General features: G+C 41.1%; 1 protein-coding gene, 1 long non-coding RNA gene and 1 other non-coding gene across 3 annotated transcripts; 1 reads left to right on the top strand and 2 right to left on the bottom strand.

The window, feature by feature from the left end:
- Positions 1 to 1,337: 1,337 nt before the first annotated feature.
- Positions 1,338 to 3,567, bottom strand: LOC122659241. Its single transcript, XM_043854372.1, has 5 exons — positions 3,417 to 3,567; positions 2,978 to 3,161; positions 2,244 to 2,860; positions 1,977 to 2,170; positions 1,338 to 1,856 (listed from the first exon to the last, which is right to left on the bottom strand). The coding sequence occupies exons 1-5, from the start codon at positions 3,565 to 3,567 to the stop codon at positions 1,338 to 1,340; spliced, it is 1,665 nt and encodes a 554-aa protein (XP_043710307.1).
- Positions 3,568 to 12,319: 8,752 nt separating this feature from the next.
- Positions 12,320 to 13,064, bottom strand: LOC122657436. The gene is made up of 2 exons (XR_006332307.1): positions 13,012 to 13,064; positions 12,320 to 12,389 (listed from the first exon to the last, which is right to left on the bottom strand). It is a non-coding gene; the product is annotated as an uncharacterized LOC122657436 (long non-coding RNA).
- Positions 13,065 to 18,899: 5,835 nt separating this feature from the next.
- Positions 18,900 to 18,971, top strand: TRNAW-CCA. Its single transcript has one exon. It is a non-coding gene; the product is annotated as a tRNA-Trp (tRNA).
- The last annotated feature ends 116 nt before the right edge of the window (positions 18,972 to 19,087 follow it).

The following is a 19,087-nucleotide window of genomic DNA, read 5'->3' on the forward strand; positions in this document are numbered from 1 at the left end:
ACAACTTAAATCAAAACAAAGTGGGCCCAGGCTGTTAAAATAGAACTGGGACACATTAGACCTAATCTTTCTTGAACTTCCTATGCTGGTAAGTCAGTATTTCTGCATCACCTTGCCTGGACAAGTCCCAAGAACTAGCACTGGCTGATCTGACCATCCACTGGAATGAGATATTTATAAAGTAATCTAGATATTGAGCCTGCCTAATGAGATGAGACATTTTCCCTTTTTCTCTCCCACCCCCACCACTAGAATCCAAGAAAAAATATCTTTTACCTTATCCTGTGCCCACTGGTGGGAGAGGTCTATGGTCTTGCTTGCTAACCCAGGCCAATTAGAGGTAATTTGACCAGCCTAGGGCCCTCACAAGCTCTAATCAACAGCTCAAGCCTGCCCTTGTGGCATTGTTGCCAACGGTTATAATCAAACCAGATCATTGCCCCCGCAAAATAAAAATTACTGATTAGTAAAAGGTAAAGCCAATCACAACATAGGTGAGTTAGCTGATACGATCACACGCTGAGGAGCCCAACCAACCAGCCATGTCTTGGGGTAATAGAATGTATAAAGGCCATGCGCCTGTCCCCGAGCATGTTAAGCCATGTGCTTATAACAGAATGGGCTGAATGGGCTGGCTTTCTCAAATGGTAGCTTTAGGAAAGCCTAGTAATAGGTATGAGTATTGGTTAGGGTCATAGTTGTCACGGCGTCACGGCGATCCAAGTCGGTGGAGGGGTGTCACATCGATATATCGACATGTCGCCCGCCATGGCGTTGCCATGGCGAGCATGTCAACCATGTTTTATTTTTTATTTTCTCTATTTTTAATGTCATTTAGTATGCTATAATATATGTCCTATAACATCAAAAATCAACATGAAAGTGTACTACACTACTACTAATATACTATGGTTTAATTCATGAAAGTGTAATATCCATTAGTGTATATGAAAGTATGAAAATATAGTTTAGCCTATCAAATAATTGAAAGCAATAGTAAAAATCAAATGATAGGCTAAGTGGCTAACCTGTTTACTGAAACTTGATAGCAATAGTCTTTCTTCAGTGTGTGTGATTTGGAGCAAAGCAACCTGAACAAAGTAATAGGTATATATTAATATATATGAATTTGATGAAAGAGGAGAGGAAATTATGTATTCAAAAGCAAAAAAATAATTTAAGATAGATAACTGAATATAGTATAATAGTAATCAAAGATCAAAATTTAAAGTCAAGTAATCAACCAAAATACCAAATATAGATAACCTTAAGTCCTTAACTAATCTTCAAACTTTAAAGTTTAAACAATCCACAATATCCAAAAGGTCCAAAACTAATTAATTATCATATTCATCTAAAAGATCTGCATTTGGCAGATTTTCTTGTCGTGGCTCTTCGACACCATCATAGTCATCTACGACATTCTTGTCGTCATTCACATCATCTTCCTCTTCTTCCTCGTCTTCATATGGTTCAGAGTCATCCTGAACATTAACCATCCTTGAGCTACCTCTCCCTCTACCATATCCACGGCGTGAATATGTCACATTGACTCTAGAGGTTGATGCTTGAGTTCTCCTTGGTCGGATGGGGGCTTCAATCGATGCCCCCATTGCTCTACCAACATCGTCCCACGTGAGATCATCATTGGGATGGACTAAATCTTCCACTGGCTGGGTAACCATCCACTCACTAGACCAATCCAGCTCATCAAGAATTAGTGGATCATATTTTTTGTTTTTGCCTTCCAGCTCACGTCTTTGTTGAAACCTTTCTTGGAGGCGGCTATTGTATTGAACATAGACTAGATCATTCAAACGAGAATGTTCCAGTCTATTCCTCTTCTTGGTATGAATCTGAATTCATAAACAAGAGAGAACAAAAAAGTCATTTTTCAATAAAAAACATAACAAAAGTGAAAAAAAAGTCTAAGAAATAAATTAAATGTAAATGTAATCATGTAAGTTAATACTTACAAACTCAAATGTGCTCCAGTTGCGCTTGCAACTAGAAGAAGAGCAACAGAGGCCTAATATACGTCGTGCAAGCTTTGAAAGCTCAAAAGCACGACCTCCATTTGTACTCCACCAAGTAACTATAAAAATATAATAAAAAAACTGAATTAATAGTAATACATCATAGACATAGTAGCATACAAAATAGGTACAAACTAAAAATACTAAGTTACTTACTAGGATTTATGGTTGTCCGTTGTCTAATCGCCATATCCCTCCCAAAAGAACCCATTGAAAATCTATAATCATCAATTTGCAAAGTTATCTTGTCTTGTATAGCAGGGTCATCCACCAGTCTGGTCATGACATCAATCAATGAGATGTGTAGATTGGCAATCAGTTCGCCATCTTCACTTTCCTTGAACATGAAAAATTTTCCGGGATTAAGAAATAATGCGGCTCCATACAATGGACGCTCCATCTGACACTCCCAACGCCTGTCAATGATATTTATAATTTTCTTCCACAGCCGTTCTTTATGTGCTAAATGTTCACGGATTTTCTTTTTTGCCTCTTCCATAGCAACATAAACCTCAGCCATAGCAGGCCTCTCATCACCATCAACAATCCTCAAAACAACAATAAGTGGCTTCAATGCTCTAATAAAATCTTCCACAGTGTTCCAAAATGGTACAGCAAACACCGTTTCTTCCACTTTCTTCCCAGCCTCTGTTTTTGACAAATTGGAACCCTTCCACTCATCAGAAATAAACAAATGCTTCAATGCATCCTTATGCTTAACCAAACTCTGACATGTCAAACAAGCAGTTGCAAATCTAGTAACTGCAGCTCTCACAAGATCCTTTTGTCCAGTTCTTTTCTTCATTGCATCAAGACGTGTGTGCCTGTAGATGAAGGTGGTTATTTTTTTTGCCTTACCTATCACATTCTTAGAATCTTTCAGACCACCTATATCCTCTAACATCAGGTCTAAACAATGGGCTGCACAAGGAGTCCAGTACAGCTTTCTTCTCTTTTCCATAAGCATTTTACCAGCCAACTTATAGTTTGAAGCATTGTCAGTCACAACTTGAATGACATAATCCTCACCAATCTCATCAATTTTGCTATCAAGCAATTCAAATAGCATTTGTGCACTTTGAACCATACCAGATGCATCAACAAATCCCATGAAATAAGTCCCCTCTGGACAGTTAACGAAAAAATTAATTAAGTGTCTTCCCCGTTTATCCGTCCATCCATCAGACATAAGAGTGCACCCATACTACTTCCAATACTCTTCATATTTTTTCTTCATCTCTGCAGTTTCATTCACAACATTTCTTAACAATGGCACTCTCACTTGATGATATGAAGGTGGAATTTATCCAGAACCATATTGTGCAATAGACTCGCACATCACCTCAAAGGTCCTTGCCTTAATAGCATTGAATGGGATACCTTGCTGATACATCCACTTAGCAATGTGATAATCAACTTTGGCTTTTTGTTCTGGTGTCCTAAAACGGTTCTCTATAGTAGTCTGAGTAGAACTACTATTATGCCTCTCATTGACTACTTGCTCAGGAGTCCGTCTAACATGAGCACCCATGGGACCCCTTACTTGAGGCTGAGTAACCTTTCTTTTCTTAGCAATTGTCCCGAGCTAGGAGCCACCCTAGCACCGTAGGAGTCCGGGATTGTCCTTCTAGTGTATCTTCGATTGTATTTGCCCTCCAACTTCTACAAAGATCATCATCACCATCATCATCCAATACTTCGTAATTTGTTTCTTTTTTTTTTATTTAGAGCTTCCCTCATCACTGAGAAATAGAATCATTCGTCTTGGTACACTTAATAACGTCTTCATATCCACCCACCAAATGTTGCTTCAATCTTTTAATTCCACAACTTATTTCTTTGCCACAAAGGGTGCATTTAACAACATTCTTGTTTGTTAGATCTGGCCAATACCCATACTTCCACCCAGGGTTATTTGATTTGGCCTTTCTTGCTGGGCCTTTGCTTGGATCATATCCTGGAGTAGCTCCAGTACTTACAATATTTTCACCCCCACTACTAATTGGTGTAGAACCATCCATTAGTTGAGTGAAAGACACTAGTAGACTACAAAGGTAACAAAACAAAAAAAAAACAATTAAACTGGTTTTTAGCATATTAACATTAAGCTGAACTAGGATGGAAAACAGTCAAAACACAAAATCCAAGTACTGGTTTTTAGCAGATTTAAATTAATGGATGGAGGGGGAAAAAAAAACTGAAATTATGGAGTTGAATATGTGCTTGCTGCTGTTGTGTGTGTGACATTGTGAGTCTGTGGATCGAGACCGTGAGTGAAATCAGTGAATAGTAATGGACTATCGGCTGTAATAACTATTAAATCCCTCCCCCTTGTCTCTCGACTCTCTCCTGTCTCTGTGTGTGTAAGTGTACTGTGTATGTGTGGGCCTGTGGCTGTGTGCCTGTGTGCAAGGTAAGAAGAAGAAAAATCAAAAACAAACACCTTCTCTGGATGTGCAACCCGCAATCAAGGCAAGAAAAAGGAAAAAAAACAAAAAACAGAGATAGTTCGGCTGTAATAAATCCCTCCCCCTTCTGTCTCTCGACTTTCTCCCCTGTCTCTGTGTGTGACACTTGTGTGTATGTGTGCCTTGTGCGAGGCAAGAAGAAAAAAAAAATGCAAGGCAAGAAGTCCCAAGGTTGCTAGTTGCAAGGCAAGAAGAAGAAAAAAAAAAAAAAAAAAAAACCGAGAGGACTATGGTTACAAAATTGAATAAATCCCTCCCCCCTCTCTCGACTATGTCCCTTCTCGTGTTGACAAGCAAAGAAGAAAAAAAAAAAACCGAGAGGACTATGGTTCGAATGAATAAATCCCTCCCCTCTCTCTCGACTATGTCCCTGTCTCTGTGATCTGCAAAGCAAAGAAGAAAAAGAAAAAGAAAAAAAAACCGAGAGGAGTCAAGGACTACTAACTGAAAAATAAATCCCCCCCTCTGTCTCTCGACTCTCTCCCTGTCTCTGTGTGTGTAAATGTGGCTGTGCAAGGCAAGAGAAAAAATAAAAATAAAAACGATACTACTGGCTGTAATCACTACCGGAGGCTGGGAGGAGAAGAACTGAAGAAGAAGTTAAGAAGAAGAAGAATAGGTCTGCCTGGGAGGAGGAAGCAAGGCAAGAGAAAAAATAAAAATAAAAACGATACTACATCGGTCAGAATACCACTGAGGTCGGGAGGAGAAGAATCAAGAAGAAGAAGACGAGGTCTCGCTTGGGAGGAGGAAAAAGATCCAAATTAAAAAAAAAATTAAAATTTACTTACTTGGAGAGTTGGAGTCCTGGAGATTGCCAGAGAACTAGAGAAGTTCGAACTTCGAACTTGTTCGAAGGCTGCCGAGACTCGAGAGTTGCAGGAAGCGAGGAAGTTACCGTTGCCGAAGTCACGATCCCTCTCCTCTCGATTTTCCCTTTTGCGATTTCTATTTCCCCCCATTAGGGTATAACCGTATAAGTTATTATGTTTAATATTTTTAAGTTTTATGATAATGTGTATTGCAGGTGTAACTTTTCAAGTTACACCTCCAATACACATTAACGAAAAAGCATCTAAGTTATTAAATCGTTTTTAAAAATATATATATATATATAAACCTGACTTTTATACATTAAATGTTCAAATATCGGTCGACATACCCATATATCGTGGTATGGCGTCCATGGTGACGCCATGGAAGCCATATCGCTCGATATTTATACATATACCATGGCGGATCTCGATATGCCCTTTCCCCCAACGCCAGGACGCCATGGCGACGCCATGACAACTATGGTTAGGGTTGCTAGAGTATGATAGGGTAATGCTAGTCTATAAATGTAATGGGTAAGGTACTGTAGAGACAACAAGAATTAATGAAACTTCTCTTCTCTGTCTCCCCTTCTTTGGAGGTTGCTGCCCTCGAAGCCAGCATTTCCTTTCCCCTTGTCCTTCTGCAACTTAATACCTCTCTTTCTCAGTTCTAGGTTCCTAACATTGGTGCTTTCGTTGAACCTCCCACTACCATTCCATTCACCTTCCTCTTGCATTTCATCCCTTCCAATGGGTCTGTTCTCATCTGTTTTCACTCAAGGGAAAAACGCGATCCGACTTCTCCGCTCCTACAATATCTTGAAACTGCAATCGCCAACGAGCTCGAACGTATCTACTATTTGGATCTTGGCACTGTGGGAGATGCTGTGATTCCCAGGGAGCCCGACGATGATAAGATTGACGACTCAACGACTTCGATTCCCACTGCCCTGAGCCAAACCCCAATGGTTTCAACGATCGTGGCTTCAGATCGGGATTCCGACATCGTGAATGATGACCAGTATCCGATCACTTCAACTTTCGTTGCGCCACAGCACCCTTCGCCGTTGAACAACTACATTGCCTCAACGAAGCAAGATAAAATGTCAGGTTTCAGTGTTGCAGCGCCACCAACCAATTCGGCTAGCATCGAGACTGGAATCTATTTCCCACCTGAAGGCCCAACGTTTTTCTTTCCAGGAGGATACCCATTCTCTCAGCCAGTTGGCGCGAGGACATCGATGAAGGCTACCCCGACTGAACGGATCCACTTAACAGATCCGATGTTGCCTGCTGATGCCACACAACCCTTTGATCTAGGTCGACATCCACCCTCTCCGCCAGCTGATACGAACGAGTCGTCGGAGATGATTAAAAAAGAACGCCCAGTGAAACCAATGTCCCCTATTCGTGCTCTGTTTCGCGCACCTCGGCGAACGGAATCGGATCTCGACAAAGAGGGCAATCAAATCACGCCATGGCCACCACCGACCACTCTGGTCGTGTTCCAATTGGCATTGTGGAAGTTGAGTTGAAATCTGGGATTGATGTCGACGTCGATCATGGAGACCAAACCTTCAACGATGCAGCCATGGAGCAGAATCTGGTTGCTTCAACGATCGTGGCAGCAGTGCTCGTTAAGGGTGCCAATTTGGGACCGAAACCGGGAACCGTCTCAATACCGTCCCGCTAAAACCAGGTACCGGACCGTCCCATTTACTAATGGGACGGTACTGGTATCTAATTTTGGTACCGAATGATAAATGGGATGGGACGGTTCTGGGACGGGATTCCCAACGGTACTAGTACCGAAATACCAATTAGGTACCGGATGGTACCGAAACTACTAGTACCGTTTAAAAAGAAAGAGTATATAAGAACTTTTTTTTAAAGAAAAAAAAAAAAGGGTATAAGAATTACGACTCATTAGGGTTTCACTAATTGCCTTTTGAATACGAAGAGGAACAACAGGTCAACAGCCGTAGCTTGAAGTCTCTCTTCACAAAACCTGGTACAGTGCTACTCCCTCCTCCCTCGACCAACTACATCTACTAGGTTCTTCCTTTTTGCACTTCGCACTTCGTACCATACTATCATGTGACATGTGTGATAAATAGAGTTTTGTTTGGAAAAATCAAAGAGGAAACACAATGGGATTCTTCCATTTTGTAGGACTTCCCTAGATTTAAAAAAATTAGAAGCTTATTACATGTGATCTTAGGGAATTTGAAGAAGTAAAACTATGTTTCAAAAATTTTTTTTGATACGAACTATGATTTCATAATTTAAGTTGCTTTATAAAAAGTTGTAGACAACTTAGATTTCATGATGGTGAAAAAATTCCACAACACTAATAAACCCACCTTGTTAGAAACAATCAAACTTCTTCTCCCTTTTTCTACAGTGCCTAGAACCGTTTAAAAACCGGTACCATCCTGCCCCGCTAGTAATCGGGACTGGGATCTAGGTTTGGTCCCGTTAACTAAATGGGACGGTACTGGGATTGGCACTTTTGGTGCCGGTACCGGTACCGTCCCGTCCCAAATACCGGGAACCGTCCCAATTGACACCCTTAGTGCTCGTCCCTTCCTTCATCGGTCAGAATCCAACCGGAACAGAGCTCGTTCCTACCATTGTGTCGTCCGTCATACACAACGGCGATCTGAAAATCACCACCGGTGCAGCTCTGCCTCGTTGTTTCACGGCGACGGAAAGGAGGCTCCAATCATGGCATTCAGAGATTGATTGTAGAGAGTTTCTGGTACGAGTTTCTGCCCATTCGGTGTTTGATAAAATTGCGATCGTAATCGAGCAAGACCTCCAACTGTTCGACGGTTTTTCAGTGAGAAAAATAGTTAGGGTGTTGTTGCCATTCTCTAGAAGCGCTGACTTATTTTGTTTTGAAGATTTGGCACTTGCATTTGGACTGATCTTTATCAATGGGATCAGTGTTTCTGGAGAAATCCCAAATGCAATTGGTGGTTTACTCTAGCTTGATCCGATTACAATCTGCAGAAATCGTTTCCATGGGTTAGAAGGGAATATCTCAAAATCAATCAGGAAGAGGACAAAGCTAGTGCAGCTCGGGTTGGGTTCAAATAGCTTTGATGGAGAAATCCTAGAGAGCGTAGTGGGTTTGCAGGAACTGGAGTTCTTGGACTGGGGCTACAACCATTTTGGTATCCTTGGAATTCCGCTATTTTTAGCAAAGGTGCCAAACCTGAGGGAAGTGTTGAGTGGGAACCCACTTGGAGGCCAGCTACCTGAAATTTGGGAGAAGTTTGGGGGTATTTTGTGTTATCTGCTTGAAAATCAATTGGGTTTCATAAACCCAAGCCACACGACCAGTAGCGATCTATTGGAATACATTAAGATGATGGTCAGGTCATCTTTGGTGGTCACAGATGGGAACCAATCTGCAAATCAGAGTTCAGGTTTCCCAATGGTTGCTCTGTTCTTACCTTCAACAAGGTTCGTTTTGTTGATTACAATTCTAGTCCTAAGCATACTCTGGTGGAAAAGGCGTAAGCTCTCAACACATTCAAGATCAGACATATCAAATTCCTCTTCTTCGTTGAAGCTTGATGAGATTTTTTCCATCCTTGGTTTACCTGAGGTATTTTATTGCGGAGTCCTTGAAGCTGCAACCAATTACTTTGAGAACCAAATCGGTTCAGGTGAATTGGGGTCTGTTTACAAGGGTGTTCTTCCTGATAAATCTTTTATTGCAGTGAAGAAAATAAATCATATTGGTGTTCAAGGGAGGAAGGAATTCTTTGCAAAGATTGTAGTGATTGGTAACATTCACCATATTAACTTGGGTAAGGTCAGTGGCTTCTACACTCAGAGGCAAGAACAGCTTATGATCTATGAGTACATGAACAGGGGGCCTGTGTTAGACTGGCAAGAGAAGTTTGAGATTGCATTCGGTACAGCCAGTGGGCTCTCATACTTGCATAGTCGGTGTGAGCACAAGATGATAAATTGTGATGTTACACCTGAGAAAGTTCTCTTACATGAACATTTCCAAGTTAAGCTCTCAGATTTTGGACTATTAAAGCTTCTCAGCCCCGAGCAAGCTACCCATTTCATGATCATGAAGGAATCTCACGGGTATATAGCACTGGAATGGATCACGAGTTCATCGATTTTAGATAAGACTGATATGTTCAGTTATGGCATGGTACCACTTGGGCTTATTAGAAAAAGGAAGAACTCTTCTCTGCAAACTCCAACACCTAGCAATGAAAATGGAAAGAGTGGTTGTTCATCAACTGTGTCATCTATGATGGGCCCTGTTTATTTTCCAGTGTTTGCACTGGAGATGCATGAACAAGGGAATTATTTGGAGCTTGCTGACCCAAGGCTTAAGGTAAGAGTGACAAGTGAAGATGGGAAGAAGCGTGTGGTGTGCAAAGTTGAACGAACGGTTATGGTACGTTTGATTTTTGACCCCGGTGGATGTCCATTCTCAGTAAGAACCTTGAGGACAAGGTTCTGTCCGAAGGGGATGGTAATGATACGATCACACACTGAGGTGCCCAACCAACCAGCCATGTCTTGGGGTAATAGAATGTATAAAGGCCATGCGCCTGTCCCCGAGCATGTTAAGCCATGTGCTTATAACAGAATGGGCTGAATGGGCTGGCTTTCTCAGATGGTAGCTTTAGGAAAGCCTTGTAATAGGTATGAGTATTGGTTAGGGTTGCTAGAGTATGATAGGGTAATGCTAGTCTATAAATGTAATGGGTAAGGTACTGTAGAGACAACAAGAATTAATGAAACTTCTCTTCTCTGTCTCCCCTTCTTTGGAGGTTGCTGCCCTCGAAGCCAGCATTTCCTTTCCCCTTGTCCTTCTGCAACTTAATTCCTCTCTTTCTCAGTTCTAGGTTCCTAACATTAGCACTCAGGCTACCTTGCCACGGAAAAGACACAGGTTTGAGTATCTAGGCCTGCATAACACAGCATCAGACCAAGCCTGCCCTCTTGTGGCATTGTTGTCAACGGTTATAATCAAACCAGCTCATTGCCCCGCAAAATAAAAATTACTGAATAGTAAAAGGGAGGGCCAATCACAACATAGGTGAGTTAGCACTCAGGCTACCTTGCCATGGAAAAGACACAGGTTTGAGTATCTAGGCCTGCATAACACGGCATCAGACCAAGCCTGTCAATCTCTAGAATGTTTCAGCACCCACTTTTTTTTATATAAAGAAAAAAGGGAAAGAAAGCAACAGCCTGTTGGCAAAAGTACCTAGGCCCATATTTCCTCTTTACAAATTTTTTACTCTGCCCATATAATACTTTTCTTTAAGGTAATCATAACCCATTTAACATGACTTCCACCTCCCCCTTTTTTGAATTCCTGCTGATTTCAGAAAAATTTTATTATTACTAATTTGTGTATGGTGTGTGTGAGGCAGTGAGCAGGACCTGTTTCTTTCCACCAACAGAATTTTGTTTGTTCCTTGTGTGTGTGTGTGTGTGTTTTCTTTTTCTTTTTCTTTTTTTTTTCTTTTTTTTTTTTGGGGGGGGGGGGGGGGAGGTCTTTTAAGGACCTATCTGCTGGAATAAGCTGGATGATCGGTCTTATGTGGATTTCTTGTTGTACATATCAAAGTTAAACTAGGAGTTAACATCTTTAATTAATAAATGTTTTTCGGTAGTAAATGGACAAAATCTTTGTTTTTCCGCTCCAATTGCTTATCTTCCTCCGAGATGCTCAGTATGAAATTCATGGATTTGAAACTCCTGCCTGCAATAACTTGTTCTATGCATTCGGCCATCGTTTTTTCCTAGCGCATCATATTATCAGTGTTGAGAAAGCACTGGCTCTTCATAGCACTCTCACTCATCAGTCTCTTCAACCATTCATTCCATTTTGCTTTTCCTCATTCCTTGACTAAGCATAGCTGGCTACGCGCCCTGGCTTATAATGAAAACACCTATTGGCTGAACAGAAGGTTAGACTTCTTTGTTCTGTTATAAACTCATCTACTGCTCATTTGGTTCTCAAATGATTGAATAATATAGTATTAAACAGCTCTTGGCCTAGCTCGCACTGTCTAAGTGCTAGTCCAACCCTTTCTTTAATTCTTTTAACAATGTAATCAGTTTATCTATTATAATAAAATGGGATTTCGGTTTGCCATGGGCTACTGTTTTAGGAAAAAACCCAAGGAGAAACCTAGGCATGTCTCTTCTTCTAGCACTATTTTGAATTCTTTTGTTCTTTCTTCCCTCCTTGTACTTTGTTTCTTCATGTTGTTGCTGTATCAATGTTCTTATGTAGACTAGTATAGATCTACAATCATGGGAACCTTTCAACTTGATATTACTTCAACAACTAGCAAAAACGAATCAAGCACCACAGAAATCACCTATACCCTTTAGCTGCATAGTGAAAAACCCTAGAAAAAATTCTAACCCAAACCAGTCAAACTATTAGTTGTCTATTGAATACCATCTTTTGAGTTTCTTGAATACGAAAGACCACTAGCCTAGTGTATTGAAAATGTAATAAATGAGACCATCATTATATATGATGATATTACGATAATAGTAATCTATTATCATATATGATAATATAATCATATACAAGACAGAACCCGAGAACTAATACCAAATTTACTATCTAACCATAGAGATAAACCGAGGGCCAACCTACTTAACCCAATAGCCGGTAGAACAACCCTATCCTTTGTAGGGAGACCTTGTCCAACATCAGAAACAACACAGAAAATGTAAAAGAGCATCTATTATACATTCTAATATATAAGTATTTGGATAATTTCATGAAAAATAACCTCTTAATCATCATTTTACATGACAAAAATGAAAACTGAGTGTTTGAGATTAAGGAAAGATGGTTACTTTGTTTCGGTATTCTTTGATATACTGCTCGGCCCTTTTGAAGATGAGCTTTCGATTTTCTTTAGTTCTCAGCTTCTTTTGTCCCAACTGCTCTCTCCTTTTTATTGCCCACTCTTCATTATTTTTCCTTTTCTTCAATACCGTCTCTTGTACATATGGGAGGAACTGCTGTTCCTCGTCAGCCATGATACTCTAAGCTTCAACCAAGCTCCCACAAGAAAGTTCAGCAAGGAAAAATCAACAATTACCTGACTACAGACAAGATAGAAGTTAAAAGTCTATGCTAGGTCTTCAAACTTTTGACAGTGAAAATAAAAAGGAAAATTGCAAGTATATCCCTTCACACCAACACCCACAAACTAGTAGGGAGAACTACAACAGATAAAAGCACTAAACCTTAAAAAAAATTTACCAAACTATGTAAGTATCACAGAATTATCAAGAGATCATTAGCCATACATGAGATAACACATTCTACCAAGACCTAAGATCTATTGAACCAGGTCATGAGGTTTGAATGGAAACACTGTTTTGATTCCAGTCACAAAATATATTTACTCTAGTTAACATAAGATCCAAAAAAAAAAACAGTAAGCCTCAATCTTCTAAATGAATTCTGTAAAAGCTCCCAATCAGTCTCAATGAATAAAGTCGATATATTTACTCTAATTACAATTCCTGCACCGTAATCCTAGCTAATAGTATTGAAAAACAAATAAATAAAAGAGAGTTTCCAGATTTTTTAGCAGGAACTAATGAAAGAATCTCAAAACCAAGTAAGTACAGAGTCCAGTGTCGCTAAATTAAGAATTTACTCACAGATGAAGCTGAAAGGAACTCCTGTTTCTCCCTCTCTTCTCTTCCACTACGATAATTGGGTAAAGCAGCAGAAGCTGCGAGTAAAAGAGACCATAGGGTTAACGAGGCTGCAGTTTTATGGATTTTAGGGCGGGGAGAAACCGTGGAGTAACGTCGTAAGTCGTAACGAGCATGGGTTTGCTGAGTTGGGCTTGGATTCGGTGGTTAATGGGGCTGGGCTTAGATAGTTATGCTTCACTGGATTTTTTTTTTTTTTCTTAATTTTCTTTTTTTCTATTTTTGAGACAAGAGGGGTATTCGACTTTAGGCCGACTAAATCCCCCCTGGGCTCGTACATGACCCCCGTGCCACGCACGAACAGGGAGCTTCTGGGCCCTAGTGAGCCTCAGGCGGGTGGCCCCAAGAAATTATGCAACGGCGAAGGTTTGATCACGAGACCTCGCTTCCTGAGGCGGAGTCTCATGTCCCCTCCAAGCCAGTTGCGCTAACCCCTTGGGAACTGAGTGTTACTTGTTGATGATTCCTATTTCAGCCCAGTTCGTGGCAGAGTGACTCAACAGGATAATCTTTCCTTGGCTCGAGAAGTTACCAATGAAGAGATTTGGCGAACTATCAAGTCTATGCCCACTTCTAAAGCACCCTGTCCAGATGGGTTTTCAGGCCTCTTCTTTCACAAATCATGGTCCATTGTCGGGCCGGAGGTCTCCCAATGCATCAAAAGCTTCTTTCATTCCGGCACTTTTTCTCTACCCCTTAATCACACCTACATCGCTTTGATCCCCAAAGTAGACCATCCCTCTGCAATTCATGAATTCCGTCACATTAGCTTGTGTAATTTCATATACAAGATCATTTCCCATATTCTTGTGAAACGCCTTCGCCCTATACTTAGGCGCATCATTTCCTTCTCCTAAAACAGCTTTATTAAGGGCCGGCAGATTCAAGACAATGTCCTCATCAGCCATGAACTGTTGCATAAGATCAAGAAAACTCGGCGCGACACCAAGGGTTTGTTCTCTCTCAAAATTGATATGACTAAGGCGTATGACCGAGTGGAGTGGTCGTTTTTATGAAGTACTCTCACTCATATGGGTTTTGATTCGTGGTTCATTACCAGAGTCATGTTCTGTGTGGAAAGTACACAGCTTGGAGTCATCATGAACGGCACGCCGCTTCCTTTTCTGAAGCCCTCGCAAGGACTTAGGCAAGGGGATCCGCTCTCCTCTTACCTTTTCGTTCTCTGTGCGGAGGTTCTCTCTACCAAGTTAGTCATTGCACAGCAAGAGCAGAAGCTAAGCGACATCCAAATTTCCAGAGGGGGCGAGAGAATTTCTCACCTGGCTTTCGCTGACGATCTCATTTTATTCGAGGAGGCTTCCATGCGTGAAGCCAGGGCTTTCACTGCGGTTCTTGATGAGTACTGCAAGTATTCGGGCCAGTCCATTAATCTTCTTAAGTCTCGAGCTCAGTTCAGCCCCAATGTTGACTCCAATCTTAAACGGCAGTCGCGGGAGTATTTTCACATCATTCCCACATCAGATTTGGACATTTATTTGGGTATTCCCTACATTGGAGGTAAGCTTACCAAGGCTCATTGTAGTAGACTCATAGACCGAGTCTCAAGCAAGTTGCAACATTGGAAATCTTAGTTTCTTAGCCCTGCAGACAAATTAGTGCTTATCCAATCCACCCTCTCTACTCTACCCTTATATACCATGTCCTGCTTTAAACTATCAGCTGCCATTCATCATTCCCTGGATTCCATTACCAGATCTTGCTTCTGGTCGAATGGAGTTCAATCTCTAGTGCCTACTGTTTCTTGGAATACGATTTGTCTTCCTCACAAAGTGGGGGGCTTAAATGTTAGGTTAGCTTCTCTTATGAATTTGGCACTCTTAGCCAAGAAAGGCGGGGAATTGTTACACCCTCCTACCTCCCATTGGGCCCAGTTAATGAAAGCCAAATACTTTCCCCACACTTCTTTTCTCCTGGTTGCCTGCCCTACCACCGCTTCCTGGGGGTGGAAATCTGTGTGCTTCGCAAGGGAGGTCCTTCGCAAAGGGTTGTTCTACCAAGTTGGAAATGGTCTTTCTATCAATCCTTGGTTAGACACTTGGAAAGCGGATCTGGTTTTCCACTGGTGGCCTCCCTGTATAGCTCTATCCATTCTCTCCATTCCCCTTCCCATCTTCCCCACTGACGATCGCATTCTTTGAGCAGCCTCCTCTACAGAGGCGTTCACGGTCTCTTCAGCTTATCGCCTTATTTCTACAGCTCATCCCCTCACGGGCACCGTTCCCTGGGCCAAACTGTTGCGTCTACCCACCATGCCTAAGATTCGCCACCTCATCTAGAAAACAATCCACCTTTGGTTTCCCCTATCGGACCTTCTCAATCAAAGGGGTCTGAGTTTAAATCCTTGGTGTCAAAACTGTAACCAATCCGCGCAATCCCCCACTCATCTCTTCCTGGATTGCCCCCAGTGAAGGCCTTATGAAGCCTTTCTGGCTTTAGTAACTTGTTCTCTAACAGAAACCTCATCCAAGGACTCATAATGATCATCAATTCCAAGTTCCATTCTCATAGGGAGGAATGAGTCAAAGCATCTCTAGCTTGTAGTATACTCTGGCATATTTGGGTGACCTACTGGGACAAAGTCTTCAATAGAGCAGTTTTCAACCCCCGGTCCATTCTATACAGAGCTATCGCTATAGCTAAACAGTTTTTCAGCATGCCAACACCTTCCATAGCTTCTCGCCGTTCCATCATTCGGTGGACTCCCCCGCCTTCAAATTTTGTCAAAATTAACGTGGATGGTGCGAGTCTTGGGAACCCTGGCAGGGCAGCAATAGGGGGAGTTTGTAGATCATCCACAACTTCCTTCTTTTTGGTTTCTCTGCTGGTATTGGCTGGCAGGGTGCATTGGTAGCTGAGGCTTGCGCTCTTAGACATGGACTTCTTATGGCCTTGCGAATTGGAATCCATTCCCTCATAATGGAAACTGACAATCAGCAAATCGTGCACATTCTTAACAGGCGGGACACTGCTATCCCCTGGCAAATAGCTCTGATCATCTCTGATTGCTGGTCCCTATGTTCTGCCTTCGAGATTGTTTGGTTTAATCACACCCTGCGGGAAGCTAACGTTGTGGCAGATCATCTCGCAACGACTAGTGCCGCAGCTCAATCCTCTTTAGTTTGGTTCAGCTCCCCCCCCCCACCCAGTTTATTTCCCCTTCTGTACTTTGACTTTCCAGGAACCTTGTTCCCTAGTTAATAAAGCTTGGTTACCAAAAAAAAAAAAAGAAGATTATTAGATAAAAGGTGGGATGGTGGGAGCTATTAGTTTTATTAGATTATCAAAAGGAGATTATGACTACACAATGCAATAATTAGTTTTCTAAACGAAGGGTCGTGATGGACTGGGCCATGGTGAATCAGCTTTCCTTCTTGGTGAATGACATTCTTGTGCTGAAGGAGTGCTCATGGTGCTGTAATTTTGTGTATCATGTGCGCGCTCTTAATAGTTGTGCCGGTTTTTTGGCAGGGTTGTTACACTCTTGCCAAGAAATTCATCTCTGTATAAATGTTCTCCCATGGATCAGGATCATCTCCAACGAGCCCAACACTCAGGGCGCACCCAGGGGGCATCCAGCAGTTGAGTTGTGTTGCACACATTTTGGCACATGCCTAGGGATGTGTGCGGCACAGCCCAACGGCTGGCAGCACCCTGGGCATGCTGGGCTCCCCGAAGACGAGCTAAATTATTCTCCTACTAGCTCTGTCCAACCTTATACGGGATGCCGCCAATGGGAAACGTTACTATAGACTATAATTTCTTTTTTTTTGTTCATTCAGTTATTAATATAAACTCTTCTATTCTCCCAAAAAAAAAAAAAATAGTTTTCTAATAGGTTAGAAATATTCTCCTCCTTGTGGGTGTCATTTTCCTCTTCTTGTGAGTGTATGTTTCTACATAAGGTGGTCTTTCATCTATGGATAAGTTATTGATTGGGATGTCTTCAAAGACTTCACTCATTTTCTACCCTTCTTCAATAGAATCTCCTACTCCACCCCCACCTATGGAACATCCTCCTCTGTCTAGGGCTGAGGATGCAGTTTTCTCCTCCCTATGGATAGGTTTTCTAACTAGGGTGTCTTTCATCTATGTATATGCTTTTGGCTTGTTGTGTAGTGGGCTATCAAGAAGGTGTTCGTGATTCTACACATACAAGGGATAAACCCAGACGTTCATATGGTTGAGAATGCACCATCTCTTGTTTATGGATTTTCAAATATCTATCATTTTCAATACATGACATCTTTGAAAACATGTTGGATTCTATTGCTACTAGTGAGTCTTTTGTTGAAGTTCAAATGCCCACCCTATAGTCGATCACATCCAACCATTTTTCACCAATAAAGATGAAGAAGAAACACCATGGGAGAAGAAAAGTAGGAGATTGAATACTTTCATGGATATGTCAAGTATCGGTACACCGACTCAAATGTCAATTTTTAGACTAGTGAAGTTGGGATAAAGGTTCTAAGCTAATTCTAGGTGGACTGGTTTGAAGAGAGTTCAAGAAGCGGGTCTTGATTTGATCACATGGCATTTCGGATATGGCTATAATTTTGTAGACAAGTATACCCCAAAGCCCCCCATTCACATGTCAAATGTCATATAAAGCAAAGTTGATAGTCACAGGTTTCGATTCATATCGGATCGGAATCGGTCAGAACACCCTAGATTCGGTTTGAAAACCCGGTTGATATCGGCCGATATCATGATTGATTTCCTTTAATTCCGATTCGAATTGACCGATCCACTACCAATTATTTGAACCATGAAATCAAGTATCAAGAATCTAAAGTCTACGAACAATATGGACGTTGAAAATAGGCAGCTGACATTATATGGATAGATGCACAACATATATGAGGGTATTTTAAATTGAATTTATGGTTTGAAATTTGACACACGACCAATCCAGATGATTCTTTTGACATCCAATAATCAAATTGCCAGATCTTCACATCCATGTGACAAAAATAGTTATTATTATTTTTTTTTACGAGAAAAGGTGGAGAATGCTTCCACAAAGCAATTTATTTTAAAATTCTAAAAATTAAAGGTTTTGGTACTGAGAATAGAAGAAAGAACAATGAAAAGGAGGCCTCACCCCACCAAACCTTAGACAAACGTAACAAAGAAACCCTAACAAGTGGGCTTCACAAATTCAAAGATCGAGGAACAAAATTGAAACAAAGTGTCTCAAAATCATTACAGAGTAACCTAATGTTGTTGACTAAAATACTAGAGGCCTGAAAGAGGGCTAGCAGTTAGTTGGTCACTCCCATCAAGGCATGATATAAGCCCTAATAATTCAGAACAACAACACACTCTACAGGTAGAAATAGGCATGGGTTTTAGTGCACGGTATCAAATTGAGTATCAGTCACCTTCAAAATTGATACGATATCGACACTGACCGACCGTATCAAACAAGCTTCTGGGAAGGTGATTACACTTTAGAATGTTCAATTGAAAGAAGAAGTCTCCTCCCTATATAGACACGATGATCAGTTGGACCTTTGATTGATTAACATTTCTTTTTATCCCTGTTTTTTCTTTAAAATGTTTTTTTAATTATTTTATTCTATCCGTATTGTTTCATCGATACATTATTGATATCGATATCAGTATTAGTCACCTTCAAAACTGTGCAGTATCCACCGATACGGATACCTCAAACCATTGAAATAGATGACCTTCTTACAAAACCTCTGCAAGTGGGTCAATGTAGAAAAAAATTTTGTCCAAATGGAATTCAAACTTTAAGCAAAAATATTTTTACAAAATAATTTAAACAAATATATACACGTCAAGGATCCGTGGCGCAATGGTAGCGCGTCTGACTCCAGATCAGAAGGTTGCGTGTTCGATTCACGTCGGGTTCACTTTTGTACCTCTCTTCTGCGTTTTGGTAAAATTACATCTTACTCCTTTTTTTTCATCTTTTATTCCTGTCGACGTTGTCTTGAGATTGAAAAGTCTACCCCTTTTTCTCACATCA

This window comes from Telopea speciosissima, chromosome 4, assembly GCF_018873765.1.
Source record: "Telopea speciosissima isolate NSW1024214 ecotype Mountain lineage chromosome 4, Tspe_v1, whole genome shotgun sequence".
In the NCBI taxonomy this organism is placed as follows: Eukaryota; Viridiplantae; Streptophyta; class Magnoliopsida; order Proteales; family Proteaceae; genus Telopea; species Telopea speciosissima.